This window comes from Nerophis lumbriciformis, linkage group LG02 (genome assembly GCF_033978685.3).
Source record: "Nerophis lumbriciformis linkage group LG02, RoL_Nlum_v2.1, whole genome shotgun sequence".
Taxonomy (NCBI): Eukaryota; Metazoa; Chordata; class Actinopteri; order Syngnathiformes; family Syngnathidae; genus Nerophis; species Nerophis lumbriciformis.
This window is the reverse complement of record NC_084549.2, coordinates 28,951,308-28,971,444: the sequence shown is the minus strand read 5'-3', so window position 1 is coordinate 28,971,444 and position 20,137 is coordinate 28,951,308. Positions and strand designations below refer to the sequence as shown.

The 20,137-nt window shown below is 40.5% G+C and overlaps 1 protein-coding gene across 2 annotated transcripts in view; it reads left to right on the top strand.

Annotated features, from left to right (window-relative positions):
- The first annotated feature begins 345 nt into the window (after window positions 1–345).
- The window catches only part of ism1 (isthmin 1), a 57,964-nt gene continuing 38,172 nt past the window's right edge, over window positions 346–20,137 (top strand). For both annotated transcript variants that reach the window (XM_061960291.1, XM_061960280.1), the window contains exon 1: window positions 346–972. In XM_061960291.1, the coding sequence (XP_061816275.1) occupies window positions 847–972 (126 nt within the window). In that variant the 5' untranslated portion in view covers window positions 346–846. The remainder of the gene's footprint in view (window positions 973–20,137) is intronic.

The window sequence follows — 20,137 nt, the reverse complement described above, 5'->3', positions numbered from 1 at the left end:
TTGCTATTGCGACATCTAGTGGACACATTTAGAACAGCGGTTTCTTTCATTCAGAAATTTCTGCCAGTTTTTATACTTGGCAAGCTCATCCCGTGGGCCGGATAAAACCTGTTTGCGGGCCTGATTTGGGCCAAGGGCCGTACGTTTGACACCCCTGGTCTAAGGAGAGTCTTATTACAATTTTTTAAAATGCACTTTTTAGTGGTAGTTTGCAGACTTGAGGTGTTTGCCACTTGAGAGAGTCGAGTGCGTCCAAGTGGGATGAAAGAGTTAACAGGGGGAGGGGCGCACACAAGGAGGGTTGAGGAAGGGGTGTGGACTATAAAGGTGACTTAAGACAACATCAGAGCACAACGTGCCATGTTGCTCTGACACGCTCTCACCTCCTCTTCCTTCCTGCCGTGGCTCACCTCCAGGCGCGCATTCTCGCACCAACACCGCCTTCATCTTCCTCATGGACGCACTCTGAAACACGCCCGTCAGGACTGAAGAGGGTCAACGACGCATTCATTCGGCTCCGTGGAGGACCAGCGAAGGCGGCACATGGAGCACAATGTGGACCAACGTGGACAAAAGTGGACTTGAGGACGCAACAAGTGGGAATCAGAGCGCGCGAGCCGGACTCGAAACATCTACGCCGCACGTGTGAACACTTACACTCTGCTGTGTTTACTAACTTCCTCGGACTATTTTTATTTATTTATTTATTTTTTCGCAATTCTGATCCCCGAAGTGGCTCCGAAGTGGTGTTGCGGCTCCTCGTCCCCGGCGGATCCGGAGATCGGAGCCTCTGCACCGGGCGGAGGCGGGGCTCCGGCGGCCCCGAAGGGCGGCCGCGTCAGGAGGATGGCACGGCTGGCGGCCGAGCTGCTGCTGCTGCTGGGACTTCTCCTTCTCACTCTGCACATCACCGTGCTGAGGAGCAGCGCGCTGCCGCCCGCCAACGTCAGCCTGAGCCTGGATCACAGCGAGGTGAGTCCCGCTTCGTTTCCGTCTCTGCGGGATGAGGGTGTTGGCACATGCGCGGAAGCGAGGCTCTCTCCCGAGAGTGTCCCCCCCCGGGAAAGGCAGTCATTCGGAGGTGAGAGGTCAGCCCCTCTCCGCCCCGAAAGCCGACACACCCCGCTGTTGTTGTCCTGAGGGGGTTAAATGCTTGCTACGGGCTCTTCTCTGTCATCATGCAAACATCAATGTCATTTCAAGTGATGAGATGGAAGGGGCCCTAAAATGTACTTATAGGATCCAAAAGTCACCGGCTCATAAAAGTGTCATAAGTCAGTAATACATTAATATTTTATGTACTTTAATGCTTGAAATTCTTCAATAACCTCAGATCTATGTTTTTTTTTAAAATTCAGCAATAACAACACATACATACATACATACATACATACATACATACATATATACACATATATATATATATATATATATATATATATATATATATATATATATATATATATATATATATATATATATATATATATGTGTATATATATATATATATATATATATATATATATGTATGTATGTGTATATATATGCGTATGTGTTCAAATATATATATATATATATATATATATATATATATGTATGTATGTGTATATATATGTGTATGTATGTGTATATATATATATATATATATGTATGAATGTGTATATATATATATATGTATGTATGTGTATATATAAATATGTATATGTGTATATATAAGTATGTATATATATATATATATATATATACTGTATTTTTCGGAGTATAAGTCGCACCTTAGTATAAGTCGCACCTGCCAAAAATGCATAATAAAGAAGGAAAAAAACATATATAAGTCGCCAAACTATGAAAAAAACTGTGACTTATAGTCCGAAAAATACGGTATATGTATCTGTGTATATATATATATATATATATATATATATATATATATATATATATATATATATATATATATATATCTATATGTATATATAAATATATATATACTATAAATATATAGTATATATATATATATATATATATATATATATATATACTGTGTATATATATATATATATATATATTAGGGCTGCAACAACTAATCAATTAAATCGTTAAATCGATTAAAATCTATTATAAAAGTAGTTGGCAATTAATTTAGTCATCAATTTGTTGGATCTAGGCTATGCGCATGCGCAGAGGAATTTTTTTAATTGTTTTTCTGCAACATGTACAAACAGCTGAGAAACAATAATCAAAATAAGTATGGTGCCAGTATGCTGTTTTTTTCAATAAAATACTGGAAAGGATAGAAATGTAGTTTGTCTCTTTTATCCGATTATTAATCGATTAATCGAAGTAATAATCGACAGATTAATCGATTATCAAATTAATCGTTAGTTGCAGCCCTAATATATATGTATGTATATATATATATATATATATATATATATATATATGTATGTGTATATACATATGGCTGAAAACTGTATCACAATATAAGTATTTTATATCAGTCGATATTGATAATTATTGATATTTCCTATGTAAATTATATTTCCTATGTAAATTATATTTATATAGCGCTTTTTCTCCAGCTGGATTCAAACCAGGAGCTCTAATTCTTGGCCGGCTGCTCACACCACACCACCCTATCGACCTATCCAAAAATAGTTATCAGGAGAAAATATATATTAAATGTAAACTTTTTTTAATTTAAAAAGGAACACTTGTCTGAGTTTGCATGTTCTTCCCGTGACTGCGTGGGTTCCCTCCGGGTACTCCGGCTTCCTCCCACCTCCAAAGACATGCACCTGGGGATAGGTTGATTGGCAACACTAAATTAGCCCTAGTGTGTGAATGTGAGTGTGAATGTTGTCTGTCTATCTGTGTTGGCCCTGTGATGAAGTGGCGACTTGTCCAGGGTGTACTCCGCCTTCCGCCCATGTGCAGCTGAGAGAGGCTCCAGCACCCCCCACGACCTCAAAAGGGACAAGCGGTAGAAAATGGATAGATGGATGGAACATTTGTCTGAATATAATCCATTCAGCTGTCAAGGCAGAAAGGAAAGGAAATGTCAACACAACCATGGAAAACATTTAATGTAAACTAAATTCTAAAATCACAATAAACACTTAACAATAATCTCTGAAAATGAAGGTGTAAAAGTAAGGAATATGTGACGTGAATTATATTCATATAGTGCTTTTCTCTTGTGACTCAAAGCGCGTTACATATTATCTAAGTTACATTTAAACCAGTGTGGGTGGCACTGGGAACAAGTGGGTAAAGTATCTTGCCCAAGGACACAACGGCAGTGACGAGGATGGTGGAAGCGGGGATCGAACCTGGAACCCCCAAGTTGCTAGCTCGGCAGTTCCACCAACCGAGCCATGTCCGGTTAGTGTAAAAAAAAAAAGAAGCTTAATAAAGCGTAACAAAATAGTGCAAAGTGTGAAAATGTATACAAGTGGGAAAACCTGAGAAGAACAATTTTTATGCAAGTTTTGTGCCAGGAAGTTACGGTTGTGCTCTCAGGGCTTGGTAGGGACGAGCGCCTTGCATAATTTACCAACCACAACGTCATTTTCAAAAATCCAACAACTGACATACTGTAGAGGAGAGTTTTTCTGTTTTATCGACAATTTCTTCACTCTCTGCAGCACTCATCTTTTGTTTCTCTTCTCACTCCATGCAAATAATCAACTGCAAGGCAACAAATGGTAAATGGGTTGTACTTGTATAGCGCTTTGCTACCTTTTTTTAAGGAACTCAAAGCGCTTTGACACTATTTCCACATTCACCCATACACACACATATTCACACACTGATGGCGGGAGCTGCCATGCAAGGCGCTAACCAGGACTCATCAGGAGCAAGGGTGAAGTGTATTGCTCAAGGACACAACGGACGTGACTAGGATGGTAGAAGGTGGGGATTGAACCAGTAACCCTCAGATTGCTGGCACGGCCACTCTCCCAACTTCGCCACGCCGTCCCTGATGAGATGGTGCAACCAAACGTGGTAGTTGATACTGTTAGCTGATTGGCTGTTAGCATGTCACTCCCACTGACCAAGGTTCACTTTCTGCGTTGCTCGGTTATCAAAGAGCAAGTGCCTTTGTTCATGCCACTAACTACTGATTTGATATTTGTGCTTGAGGATAGGATTCAGGGACGATCTCATTGTTTTACACCGATATGACCCGAAACGATTCAGTGAGTTGAAATCGATTCAGCAACTTTTTTATCCCAAAAAAATCGAATACTAAATACTAATACTAAACAAATACTGAATACTGGACACTGCAGGTGAAGTTTACCATAGATTCAAAATTCTTTATTATCATTATGTGACTATAACAACATTTTCAGTGAGACTCCCAATTAAAAGTAACGTATAAATACACTCTCCAAGTAGATTAATTTAAAATGATCTATTTGGAAAGTGCTTTTTTATATATATATATATATATATATATATTATATTTAAAAAACTTGTTTGTTTTTTTTTCAAATGAAAGCACCCTCCAAATAGATAATTTAAAATTAATCTATTTGGAGAGTGTCTGTTTATGTAAATACACGAGTATGTATGTATATATTATGTATATATATGAATATGTATGTATGCGTGTGTGTGTGTATATATATATATATATATATATATATATATATATATATATATATATATATATATGTATATATATATATATATATATATATATATATATATATATAAAATCTCCTGATGATTGAGGGAACCCCTCATGAAACAGGCCTGTAGAGATGAAGTAGTCTTGTGATTTTTTTCCCACACATACATATATTGCACTCTACCACGGTATCTAGCACTAATTTTTGGATAATCTTATTAAGACATATATATGTGTATATATATATATATATATATATGAATATTTATTAGGGGTGTAACGGCACGTGTATTTGTATTGAACCGTTTCGGTACGGGGGTTTCGGTTCGGTACGGGGGTGCACCGAACAAGTTTCTAAGCTAAAGTCTTAACAAGCTGCTTTGCTTCTTCTGCCTCTGTCTCAGCACCCAGCATTGTCCCACCCACACAACCATCTGTTTGGTTACACACAAAGCGGTAACAGCCAATCAGCAGTGCGTATTCAAAGCGGTAACAGCCAATCAGCAGTGCATATTCAGAGCGCATGTAGTCAATGCTTCAGCGTCGAGCAGGTAGGTGTTTAGCAGGTAAGCATCAGGCAGCGGGCTCTCCCAAATTATAATAAACACCTCCCAGTCAACTACAAGTAACATCACTATGAGCCCGTTGACGTTCTAGAAACTTTAAACTGCAGCTCAGCTCGCTCGCAGTCCTGGCTTGAGGTGAAGGCTAATTAGCTTTTAGTGTAACGTTAACTCATTTTGCGGTGTGTGTGTGTGTGTGTGTTACGGACAGAAAAGCTTTGAATGGCAGGGACCCTGCTATCACATGTTGATAAAAATATAACATTTACATAATAAAAATCAACTACAGGCTTCCCAAATGCTGTAATAAATTAAGCATGATGAGTTGACTTGAAACTGTTTAATGTTGCACTTTTTATATTTAGAAGAAAAGTTTTGTCATTTTATTTAATCTGAGCAACAACTTGAGGCAGTTTAATGTTGATTAACGTGGGCAGAATTATTATAGTGTTCCCAATGTTAAAAGGATAAAGCCATTGTTTACAAATTTGGTAAATAAATAAACAAAAAATGTATATTTTGTTGTTTTCTTACTATACCGAAAATGAACCAAACTGCGACCTCTAAACCGAGGTACGTACCGAACCAAAATGTTTGTGTACCGTTACACCCCTAATATTTATGTATACATGTACAAACGTTTGGCCTGTTCCATAGTTTGGGGAAATATGTAATGGCTTCCAGTTACTGTTGAGCCACAGGCCCTAAAATAACTTGCAGAACTGCACAAAGAATGGGAGACCTTACGGAAATCTCAGATGCAAAACCATGGCAAGTCGTTCTCAGGAGAAGACAAGAGAATTTTACCTTCAATCGGCGTGACACGACATCATTGGATCAAACATTGAGCTGCTTGGAGTGAGGAGAAGTTGCATGTCCGTCTTTGGATAACAGTTAAATACATTATAAACATAAAATGTAAATTGTTACTCGAACTGCTTTAGCAGAAACAAAGACGGTAGAGATGAAGTCTTAAGTCACTTTTACCGGTGATTTAGTCAAAACATGTCAAGTCTTTTCTCATACCAATCATACACATTCAGTTGCCGGTGTCCCAATAATAGCGCTATGCTTCACATCCGATCTAACCCACAAAACAACGAAAAATCGTCTTACAATACGATCATGCTATTCGGTTTTTCTGTGTTATTCTGTGATATTTCTACCTAAATGAATTAATTAATTCTGACAATGAAAAAAATCACAGGAAGAACATATTTTCAAATTTTTCAATCGGCAAGAAAGAGATTAATTTGGTTTTCATTGAAAAAGCTTAGTAATATAATAGGATTACTGTTTGTTAAAAAATAGTAGTAGTAATGGGAGTCAATGGGGCTGAAAACGTTCTTAAGAGAATGTGTTGTGTTTGTATCCTACTCAAAAGCACAATGCCGTTTTATTAAAAAAAAAAACCTCACTGCCGAAATTTTAGACCACTAACTTTCAAAGGGAACAATCATATCACATAAATGCCATGCCCTAGGATTGTACAACACCTAACGCTGGGATTTTCAAACTTTCCTGTTTATGATGGTTTAGTATGGGATGCAAAAACATGATCAACATGTTTGTTTTGAAAATTAAAAAGGTGCAATATTAACAATATTTAAATTAATTGAATATACATATCACTCCATTTAGTATTTATTGCGGGGGGTCCTGATCCAATATTGGCATTATTGGTACTACTGGTCAAAAATGTATCGGATTATATCGGTTTGCATCTAAAACAGGGGTGTCAAACTCGTTTTAATTGAGGACCACATCGCAGTTATGGCTGGACCGCTTGTAACACTGAATATATATGAATATTAATGTTTAATCGGCTCACAATATTATTTAAAAAAAATGCTTATGCATTTGATTATTAGCTTTTTTTTATGTACAAATATATGTATAATTTGCTTTAAAATCATAAGTCAAGATGACAAGCACATAGTTAAGTATCAAATATTGTAATACGGTCTCTATTAATATAATATTACTCTAGATAAAGATACTGGTAGGCCATAGGTTACTATTATTATCTGTCCTATGTATTTTCACTTAATTAAGCTATTTCTAACATTCCACACAACAAATAATACAAGTATATGTTATGATTAGTGATGATATCATATAGGATCAATATCGATATAGTATCGGAAATGAAACGTTTTATTGGGACACCTCTAGTATTTATTATTATGGCTGTCAAAAATTAAGACGAGGAGTTCACCCATGTGATGATTAATCACAAAACATTGCATTAATCATGTATATACATAGAATAATCACGCAATTTATATTTACCTTAACTGACAGTAGGTACCTGATATGTGGCCAATGCATATGCCAGTGCAAAGATGAGTTGGGAGACTCTGAATCGCGGAAAATTTCACTTCAAAATACACCTTGACTGGACTTTAGATGAAACTGTTACCAAGTTTCGAGCAAATAATTAACGTGCATTCAAGTGAAACATTTAAAAACAAATCTTACATGATATTCTCCATCCATCCATTTTCTACCGCTTATTCCCTTTGGGGTCGCGGGGGGCGCTGGAGCCTATCTCAGCTACAATCGGGCGGAATCCAATCCAATCCAATCCACTTTATTTATATAGCACATTTAAACAACAAAATGTTTCCAAAGTGCTGCACAACAATATTAAACACAATTAAAAACAATATAAAATAAATGTGATTAAAAACAATTTCAAAGGGTAAAACCAATTAAAACAGTAAATAGAAAGCAAAAGCAAAATTTTAAAAACACAGAGGACAACAGAGGACCACACAACTCACGTAGTGCTAAAAGCCAGAGAATAAAAGTGGGTCTTAAGACGAGACTTAAAACACTCCACTGTGGGAGCAGTTCGAACATGGAGGGGCAGAGTGTTCCAGAGCTTAGGGCCGACCACAGAGAAGGCCCTGTCTCCCCTGGTTTTAAGTCTCGTCTTGGACACCACGAGCTGGAGCTGGCTCTCGGACCTCAGAGCGCGCGCAGGATTGTAAGTTTGGATGAGGTCCGAGATATACTGAGGTGCCAGTCCATGTAAAGCTTTAAAAACAAACAGCAAGGTTTTAAAATCAATTCTAAAATGAACAGGGAGCCAGTGCAAACTCTCAAGGATTGGGGTTATATGCTGGCGTCTCCTGGCCCCTGTTAAAAGTCGTGCTGCCGCATTCTGGACTAACTGCAACCGGGAGAGAGCTTTTTGGCTAATGCCAGCATAAAGTGCATTGCAGTAGTCCAGGCGACTTGAAATAAAAGCATGCACGACTTGTTCAAAAAGGTTAAAAGATAAAAACGGTTTTACCTTTGCTAAAAGACGAAGATGATAAAAACACGATTTTAAAACGCCATTGACTTGTTTGTCAAGTTTAAAATCGCTGTCTATAGTGACGCCAAGGCTGGTGACTTTGGGACGCACATAATTTTGCAATGGTCCCAAGTCAGTGAGGGCCGGACCAAACACTAAAATTTCCGTTTTTCCCTCATTCATTATTAAAAAATTCTGGGCTAACCAAGCCTTGACGTCGCATAGACAGTTGAGAAGGGGTGTCAGGGGGCCGTGGCCTTTTGAAATAGGCATATAAATTTGGCAGTCGTCTGCATAAAAGTGATAAAACACTCCATGCCTCTTAAAAATCTCTCCAAGAGGAAGAAGGTACAGTGCAAACAGGATGGGGCCTAGAATAGATCCCTGGGGGACACCACAGTAAAGCGGAGCAGAAGAAGAAGTGGCGTCCCCCAGCCTGACAGAGAAAGACCTTTCTGACAGGTAGGATCTAAACCACTCTAATGCAGTCCCCCTGACACCCACACAGTCTCTCAGGCGATCTAAAAGAATTGTGTGGTCGACTGTGTCAAAGGCAGCTGTAAGATCTAAAAGCACTAAAATGGCAGAGCTGCCAGAATCAGATATTAAAAGCAAATCATTAAAAACCTTTAAAAGTGCAGATTCAGTACTGTGCAAAGCTTTGTATCCAGACTGAAATGGATCTAAAGTGCTATTTTCATCTAAAAAAGGTTGTAGTTGCGCCAAAACACATTTCTCCAAAATTTTTGACACAAAAGGTAATTTAGAAATGGGCCGATAATTTGACAAACTTGTAGGATCAAGACCTGTTTTTTTGATCAAAGGCTCAACAACAGCTCCTTTACAAAAAGAGGGCACACTGCCAGAAATCAAGCTGCTGTTGATGATGTCCCTAACAGATAAGTTAATAGAGTCCCAAACTTCTTTAAAAAAGTGAGGGGGGACTGGGTCTGTGGGACAGGACGAGGGTTTTAATTTGTCGACTATTCCTGTAAGCTCAGGCATGGACACAGGCTCAAACTGACAAAACACAGCCGAGCACCGAGTGGCCACATTAAAACTAAATGGAGAAGGAGAAAGATTTGCCCGAATAGTAGCAACCTTGTCGTTAAAAAAGGAGAGAAATTTTTCACAAGTTTCCCTTGTCATCTCTAGTGAAGTGGCTGGATTCGGATTAAGAACAGAACTAATAGATTTAAAAAGAACACGTGGCTTGTTGATACTATTTGAAATTAAGTCTGACAAATATTTAGTTTTTTCAGCTTTAACCACACTTTGATAGTTCTGACAGCTTTCTTTTAAAATTTGATAAGAGACCTCCAAGTGATCCCTTTTCCACTTACGCTCCGCCCTTCGCCACTCACGCCGAGCTGTGCGTGTGGTTTCATTGAGCCAAGGCTCCTGTTTTGACTTTGGACGTATAGCTCTGAGGGGCGCTATACTGTCCAGAATCTCAGAACATGTGGAAATAAAAGAGCACATTAATTGTTCAGTGTCTGCAGAGTGTGATATATTCTGCATAGACACAGTGAACAAAGGAGAAAAGGCGGCTGCAGTGTCAGTTCTAATAACACGCCCATGACGCACGGCAGGCGGTTTTACATCAGGGTCCAAACTTAAATTGAACGTAACAGGACTATGATCGGAAAACACAGCATCACCAACAACGACATTGTCAACATTAAAACCATAAGACAGTACAAGGTCTAAAGTGTGTCCGTGTACATGCGTTGGGCCAGTAACATGCTGAGCCAAATTAAAACCTTCGATCAAGTCCAAAAACTCTCCGGCCATGGGTTTAGAAGGACAACAAACGTGTACATTAAAATCCCCGACGATTAAAATCTTGTCGTAGCGCACCAGACTAAAAGCAATGAAGTCCGAAAAGTCCTTAATAAAATCTTTGTTGTGCTTTGGTGGTCTGTAGATCACAGCACAAAATACTGGATCAGTCTGTCGCAGCTCGAAACAGCTCAGTTCAAAGGAGGGAAAAGACCACTCCACGATCACCTTGTGATGAACGCTTTCCTTTAAAACAATAGCTAAACCCCCGCCACGACCGCTTGTTCTCGGCGTGTTAATGAAAGTACAGTCTGGAGGTAATAGCTCTGAAAAAGCAGCAGACTCACCGGTGCCGATCCAGGTTTCTGTCAAGAACAGTATATCCAAAGAGCATGATGAGAAAAAGTCCTGAAGAACGAAAGTCTTGTTCATCACGGATCTCGCATTCACAAGTGCACACCTCGTAGACGTTGTTGTAGCCACGTACGGTGCCCAGCTCAGCGACCGAAGATTAGCCAGGGACACGCCACCTGAGCCCGGGTGAGACGAGCGAAGAGGGCGCAGCGCGCAGGGATCCTCCCGCTGTCCGATGATTGGCACCAACCAAGACCCGACCAGCCGAAGCGCGCGGCGTGACAAATAGCGACCAAAACAGTCGCTGTACTCCCGGGGAATTGCCGAGGACCTCACTGCGTCAGGATACAGTGCCAGCCAAGCTTTCACCTTTAGCAGTCGGCCGGATCGTACTCCTCGGCGTTTCCGCTTCCTGGGCAGCGGCGCGTTCACCCGACGGAAGCACTCAGGTAGGTTAGCATGGAAACATGAATCCGGGTCTCTTGCATTGTAAAGTTCACATGACTGTACTGACTCCCCAATCCTCAACAACTCCTGGCGTTCATACACTAGAAGTGAGTCGATGGTCCTCGAAACACACGTCAACATAACCACAAAACAGACAATAGTGATCATAGACAAGCGGCGAGCCAGACACACCGGCGCCATCTTGTTTTTCGTCACGGAAGGCGGGGTACACCCTGGACAAGTCGCCACCTCATCACAGGGCCAACACAGATAGACAGACAACATTCACACTCACATCCACACACTAGGGCCAATTTAGTGGTGCCAATCAACTTATCCCCAGGTGCATGTCTTTGGAAGTGGGAGGAAGCCGGAGTACCCGGAGGGAACCCACGCAGTCACGGGGAGAACATGCAAACTCCACACAGAAAGATCCCGAGCCCGGGATTGAACCCAAGACTACTCAGGACCTTCGTATTGTGAGGCAGATGCACTAACCCCTCTTCCACCGTGAAGCCCACATGATATTCTGACAATGAAAAAAATACATTTATGTCCAAATTTCGGGGACTTTTTTAAAAGTTAATTAAAGCGAGTAATAATCTGTGATTAATCATGAATATACCAAATTCAAAAGTGTGATTAATGTAATTTTTTTAAATAATAATTTGACAGCAGTATTAATATACATATTTATTATTAATATATTGTCTTTTATTTTCCCTAAACGATAAATATTTTGTATTAATAATCTTAATAAATAAAATGATAAAGCAATCAAAATAATTCAAAGTATATGTAGATTGTGTGTATGTATATATATATATATATATATATATATATATATATATATATATATATATATATATATATATATATATATATATATATATATATATATATATATTAGAGATGCGCGGATAGGCAATTATTTCATCCGCAACCGCATCAGAAAGTCGTCAACCATCCGCAATCCACCCGATCTAACATTTGATCAGAACCGCATCCGCCCGCCATCCGCCCGCACCCGCCCGTTGTTATATATCTAATATAGACGATGCAAGGCATTAGTGAGGTTATAAAGCTTTTGCCTGTTAAAGAAAGGAGACTGATCCAATGCAGCACAGACATTCGCGTGCCACACTGTCACGACCCAGACGCACACCAGTGCGCAATCATATGGGAGCCGCGCTGAGCGCACCTCCAAGCGCGTCTCGCTGCCGGCGACGGCCGGGTATATGGGCCCGACGCTCCAGCGCCATCCATTTTCAGGGCTAGTTGATTCGGCAGGTGGGTTGTTACACACTCCTTAGCGGGTTCCAACTTCCATGGCCACCGTCCTAGCTGCTGTCTATATCAACCAGGGTGAGCCCCACCCCTTTCGTGAGCGCACTGCGCGCGGAGTGACCCCTGTTACGCGCCCCCGGCAATAGGGGTGGCGGGCAGGTAAGCTGCGTGGGCGGAGCGCGCGGAGTGACCCCTGTTACGAGCCCCCGGCCACGGGGGTGGCGGGCAGGTAAGCTGCTTACCTGCTGCGCGTGACGCCGGCCGCGGCGAAGGCGGACGAGGCGGGGTGTCGGTGCGGTGGGCGCGGTGGTGACCCTGGACGTGCGTCGGGCCCTCCTCGCGGATCGCCTCAGCTACGGCTCCCGGTGGGGCCCTCTCGGGGGAAGGGCCTCGGTCCCGGACCCCGGCGAGGCGTCGGGGGCCTTCTCCGCTCCGTAAAAGTGTCCATCTCTTTTCTTTTTTTTTTTCTGTTGTGGCATATGCAGCAGGTGCCTGCTCGTTTTTCGTATGTGGGTAACAACATTTAACTATGTATATATATTTCCGAATTGGTTTAACTGCCACCCGCCTGAATCTATTTAAAATCTAATTTTTTTTTATTTCAACCGCCCGACCCGACCCGACCCGACCCGCGGATAAAATCTAATTTTTTAAAATTTCATCCGCCCGATCCGCGGATAATCCGCGGACTCCGCGGTTGTGCCCGCAAACCGCGCATCTCTAATATATATATAATTTTTTTTTTACGGATTATAATTCGCTCCGGAGTATACGTCGCACCGGCTGAAAATGCATAATAAAGAAGGAAAAAAACATATATACGTCGCACTCGAGTATAAGTCGCATTTTTGGGGGAAATTTATTTGATAAAACCCAACACCAAGAATAGCCATTTGAAAGGCAACTTAAAATAAATAAAGAATAGTGAACAACAGGCTGAATAAGTGTACGTTATATGACGCATAAATAACCAACTGAGAATGTGCCTGGTATGTTAACGTAACATATTATGGTAAGAGTCATTCAAATAACTATAACATATAGAACATGCTATACGTTTACCAAACAATCTGTCACTCCTGATCGCTAAATCCGATGAAATCTTCTTCCTTGTTGTCGCTCCTGGTATGCGCCGCTAGCGTCCTTTCTTTCTGCTGCTCGATCGCCGTTTTGTGCATATTTCACTACGTCCAGCTTGTAATCTGCAGTATATGATTTCCTTTCGGTGCCATTTTTGTTCAGCCCTTCTCAGTTTTTATAAGCTACCGCCAATGTTGAAATGATCCATTTTAATAGCTACGGCAGTAGCATATAGCATATAGCAGTTAGCATCCCATGACCCACAATGCACTTCTGCCTTGACCCTCCCCCACCGAATTCTTATTGGTTGACGTGTGTGTGACGATTGCTGACGTGTGTGTGAAGATTGCTGACATTTGCTTCGTCTCTTCCGTGAATTAGATAAATAATATTACCGTATTTGATATTTTACGGTAATGTGTTAATAATTTCACACATAGATCGCTCCGGGGTATATGTCGCACCCACGGCCAAACTATGCAAAAAACTGCGACTTATAATCCGAAAAATACGGTAGTTAAATGAATAGTTTGCAGCCAGTCATTTAAAACAGAATGTTATTACATTATTCAATTGTTTGTGAAGGAGTACCTATTGTATGCGTAACACATTTTTGGTTTTGTTGCACAGTAAAATTGTATATTTTTTAGTGCTGTTAAATGATTATTTTATTTAATCAGACACTTTGGAATTGTGATTATTCATGATTAATTGCAGTCAATTTGTCACGATCCGTTTCCCGGGTCCTGTTTTGTTTTGTTTAGTATTTCCTCAGTTGTTGGTTAGTTCTGTTTCAGCAACCTTGTTTGATTTCTTAGTTGCCGTGAGTGCTGATTTTTGTCACCTGCCTCTGATTAGTGGTCGGGACGCTCATCTGCTCCTCGTCACTAATCAGAGAGCTATTTATTCCTGCCTCGCGCCACACTCTGCTTGGCAGTCTTGCTCGCTCTTCGCGACGTTTACGTTGGTTCCTGTTTTCATCACACTTTTGTGTTAGACTTTCTCGCTGTTCACCCCTGCTGATTATCTTGTTTTTTTTGGCTCCACACTTAACTAGTGTCTAAGTTTTTATACTTGTTGTCCTACTTATTAGAATAAATCACCTTCTTACCTGCACACTGCTTCCGGGCGTCCTTCTGCAATTTGGGGAAACGACCACCGCAAAACCATGCGACCCCGACGTAACAGAATGACTTGCTTGCATAGTTTGAATTAACTCATTTTGAATCTTTGGTTCGATCCTGCGCTCGGGATCTTTCTGTGTGGAGTTTGCATGTTCTCTCCGTGACTGCGTGGGTTCCCTCCGGGTACTCCGGCTTTCTCCCACATGCACCTGGGGATAGGTTGATTGGCAACACTAAATTGACCCTAGTGTGTGAATGTGAGTGTCAATGTTGTCTGTCTATCTGTGTTGGCTCTGCGATGAGGTGGCGACTTGTCCAGGAGCTGAGATAGGCTCCAGCATCCATGGATGGATGGGTGGAATCTTTGAATTTGACAGTATTTAGCATGATTTTGAAGTATGCTGCCACCCAGTAGTGCAGTGCACTTGTGTTTACACTAGTATGATTATTTTTGTACCTTTGTCAATGGAAATATACAGGGTCTTAATATTTTTCAATTGATTTGATATTAAAAAAAAATTGCACCTGCTATGAAGTTTATACGTAATGTACAGGTGAAACTCACAAAATAAGAATATTATGCAAAGGTTTGTTTTTTTCCAGCAATTAGATGTACACGCCGGTGAAACTAATGTGTGATATAGGCTCATAATACGCAATACAAAATCTTTCAAGCCTTCTGTTGGTATAATTATTATGGCTTACAGTATATGAAAATCTCAATCGCGCATGTGTCAGTCTCAAAGTGCGGGATATAACCTGGAAGCAGTTACCATCCATCCATCGATTTTCTACCGCTTGTCCCTTTCAGCGTCAGTTACCATTCAATGAAAACATACAATTGTAATGAAGAGGAGACTCTTTATTTGCTTCACACATTAAAAGAACAGAACATTTTGAAGTCCATTGATGGGAGGAAAAAAAATAACAGATTTATTTCAGAAAGTAGCAATGGAAATAGCGAATGCCGGGTTAATTCGGACTGCCGAACGAAATACGAAAGAGACGGAAGAGAATGAAGCAGGTATAATAAAGGCGAACAATAAAGCGTACACAAACCTCTTCACTCTGCACTCCAAACTGATTAACAAAGCCTATGTTTTCCACACAACCAGCAAGCTTGTACACAATAGCAACTTTCATCTGAAACTGTATTTGCCCGAGGCACGAATGGTCTTTTCCTTCAGATTTAAAACTCCTTCCAACAAACCACAGAGCCTTTTGAATGAACTCAGTGAGATTCGAAAGTTTTGTTTCCATGATTCTTTGTCGGAAAATCCCTTCAAAACAACTTTCTTCCGTCGATCTTTCTTTGCTTTTGACCTGCATCTGGTCCGAGACCTTCTTGGTGGTGGTGTCATGTTTGTAGCTGTCAATCTAATATTTTTGATGCTGTCTGCTATTTATCTTCAGCACAGCCATTTTAGATGTAATTTTTGTAATATGTGCCAATAATACAGCAGACATTTTGTACTACAGAGCTGGCTGTTAACTTGTAAGGAGCCACAGATGCCTGGTGAGACATCGTAGATCAACCGAAATAGCAATACATTTATCCGTGCTAAAAGGAAATAAGCGCCCATTGTATGGGAGGCCCATGGCACATGACCTATAGTCGCATTATAACGGGGACACTGGGACTTCACGTGAAGGTGTGAAAAAACAAAAAAAACAAGAAATTTGATGTCATGTCTGTGTGATCATGTTTTGTTTGGGTTATGTTTGGTTTGGTTTTTGGACTCTTTGTGCACTCTTGTTTGTTTTGTTTCCATGACAACCCATTCGTTTTCACCTGTCCTCATGTCACGCACCGGATTCATTTGGACTCACACACCTGTCATTAATCATGTTCAAGACTATTTAAGCCGATAGTTGCCAGGAAGTCAGCCTGGCGACATTAACTCTGTTTGACTTCTGCTACCCATGTTACCCATGCTACCATAGTTCCATGCCAAGTGAGTTTTGTCTATTTTCATGTTCCAAGTAAGTTTTTGTTTATTGTCCATAGTTTTGCCTTTGTGGTAGTTTTTGTTTCTTAGCCAAGTTTATCTCCGCCTTGACCGCGCTTTTTGTTTGTACTAGGGCTGGGCGATATATCGATATACGCGATATATCGCGGGTTTGTCTCTGTGCGATATAGAAAATGACTATATCGTGATGTCGAGTATACGTTCTCACGTAGTTGCTTTTAGCTGCGGGCATTACACTACAGGCTCTCCTCCTCTTTCCAGTCTCTCCTTCTCACAGACAGACAAGCTCACCTTCTTACACACGTCACATATTGTCATACGTCAGGTCATACGTCACGTCATACGTCACATACGTATACACCCTCTCCCAGCAGGGAGGTAGCAGCATGGCTAACGTTAGCTGTGATGCTAGCGGAGTGGTAATACAAGAGAAAGAAGGTGCGAATCTGGTAACAAATGGAGGAATAATTAATTCCCCCAAAAAACAGCAGGCTGTCCATCGTCTGGCGGTGGTTTGGTTTCAAGTGGGAAGATGTCGAACAGACAACCGTAATTTGTCAAGTGTGGAGCAAAAGCGTTGCTATAAAAAGTAGCATTACTGCTGTAACAAACAGTTCAGGGTGTCCCAAGTTACCGGAGTGTTAGGTAAGGAGGAGGAGTTTTGTCCCTCCAGAGTTGTTGCCGTAGGGCTGTGACGTAGGGTGTGTGTGGTTGTGGAAGGAGGTGTGTGATGTTGACATTAAAGAAGCGGTGGCTACCGAACCTGCTCTAATGTCTCCCGTTTATTATTTTATTAGATAAGTACACTGTATAGGCGAACCCAGGACACTCAGCTACACTGCTAATATGTAGCATCATTTGAAAAGTCACCCGCTAGACAATGAAGAGGGCTTACTCCGCACGTCAATATCTCCGTTTGGTGCCACACGTCCACACCATCAAAATGCAGAGGCAAACATTTCCAGATCAACACCGTATGAAAAAAATAGTGATTTTTTTAGTTGTGATTTCCTTCTCTGCATGAAAGTTTAAAAGTAGCATATATGAATGCAGTATGGACAAGAATGTTTTAATGAAGACACATAGCATCATCATACTGCTGTGATTATATGCATCAAGTGTTCATTCAAGGCTAAGGCAAAATATCGAGATATATATCATGTATCGCGATATGGCCTTAAAATATCGCGATATTAAAAAAAGGCAATATCGCCCAGCCCTAGTTTATACCCTTTTTGTAGTTAGTGTTAAAATTAAATGATATCCTTACCTTCACGCTATGTCCACTTCTATTCTTGCATCTCGGGAAAACAAACACTCCATAGTCCACGCCATGACATTTGACAAATCAGACTAATTTAGTGCATGGAAACGCAGTCGTTGATTTCATAGAGTGCCTAAAATAAATTATTTTCACCTGTTTTCTGCTTATTTGTCAACTATTTATTTCGCAGCTTTATATTTTGGCGAACAATTATGACGTTTTTCGCTTTTGATTACACTGGTCGGATGAACCGGAGTGTTCAGACTGCAGTCACGTCGGATACATAACTGATTTATATCCAAATACGACAGAGGCCTGTGTCTGATTTTTTTTCCGATTTTTTTAAAAATCGGAATTGCACTGTTCACATTGACATGGAAAAATCCTATACGGGTCACATATGGGCAAATAAAGTCGTAATTGACCCATAGTGTGAACAAGACTTTATATTGCATGACTTTGAAGTATGCTGCCACCCAGTAGTGCAGTGCACTTGTGTTTACACTACTACGGTTATTGTTGTACTTTTGCCAATGAAAACACAGAGGGATGTATAGCACCATTCAAATTGTCATGTTTTTTTAGATTAGCCCTACAGAGTGAAGTCTAAGGGATGAACAATGACCCCTGTTGTCATCCTATTTTTGACAACTTTGTTTGCACTGTAGTGGAAAACATCGAGATCCCACCAAATATTACATGGCAATGATGTCCCACCCTTTAATACTTTAAATGCCTATTTTAACATCAGCCGGACCCCTCCAATTCTGACCCGGAGGTTAAGACAGGTCTAGGATCAACAGGCTTTTTAGAGAGTGTTAAGCATCCTCCAGCTGCTTGTTGATGTATATTTAGCCTGCAAGTGACATATTTTCTTCATGTCCCCAATGATGAATGGGTATTTATGGCCAATGGAACGGTGACCCCCTCCATAAATGCTTTATTAGCACTGAGGGGAATGTTTCCTCTAACTAAAGGATGCTTTTAGAAATGCTCCTTCTACTGTTAGTGCCATCACTGCAGGTCTGTGTTCAGCTGGATGTGAAGACATGCAAAGCCGATGAAATATTCCAAGAATGTGAGGAATATTTGACACACCGCCAACTGTTTGATTGGGCAGGCAGGCAGGGCGAGGACCAGGAGGGAGTCAACTCTCACCTTTCAAAAAAGAATAAATATATAACACAAACCACTCAACTCCCAGCATGCCTTTTGGCTTTTGTTGGTCCACACTGACGTTCACATTTTGTGCGGTGGTAAAAGAGATGCTTCACTGTAATGTACTGTACGTGTGGACATGCTCCAGTCGGCAGCCATTAGGCCTTTTTCCACCAAAAGTTCAGGAACTTTAAGTTCCTGTATAAGTCTGGTTTGTGTTTCCACCGCATTTCACAGTTCAGGGTAGTTAATACAAATCAGGCTGATAACATATGAATGAGTGGTAAATCATATAAATACACAGTTACCATGTAAAACCCCCCATAAATGATTAGTTTATATGTTTTTACTAAAGTGTGAGTAAATTAAATAGAAAACAATAGTATACCAAACGATATGATTTAAAAACAAAGTGTACCGGATTTTAAATAAAAAGTCAGACTTTTGTCCGCAGTGTCCAACAGTCAGAAAGTCCATCCATCCATCCATTTTCTACCGCTTGTCCCAATTCAAGAGAGTCAAATGATTCCTTTTGGTCCAAAAAACAATATATAAAGAATAAAAGTCAGTATTCATCTCACGGCAACAACAGGAACACATCGGATGATTTAGTGTTACCTTGTTAGCAATAACATTTGATTCACTTGGGTTGAGACGAATAACGACACAAATGGCGTGTCACTGACTACTTTTACATTATGTGACAAAGTACCGGTACTGTAAGTCGTGGATATTTGATGTGATTTATTGTCAGTCCACTTGTCCTTCATTTCACATTTCTCTTCAATCTACCAGGTTGTCGCACATCGCTCGCCTCACCGATCCGAAGTCAGGCTGAATACTTTATGTTCCAGGGTTTCGCCGCGAAAAATAAAAACTGCCACACCCAAAATATTTTTTTAGGCCAAAAGTTTGGACACACCTTCTCCTCATTCAATGTGTTTTCTTTATTTTCATGACTATTTACATTGTAGATTGTCAGTGAAAGCATCAAAACTATGAATGAACACATGTGGAGTTATGTACTTAACAAAAAAAGGTGAATTCTAGTTTCTTCAAAATAGCCACCCTTTGCTCTGATTTACTGCTTTGCACACTCTTGGCATTCTCTCGATGAGCTTCAAGAGGTAGTCACCTGAAATGGTTTTCACTTCACAGGTGTGCCTTATCA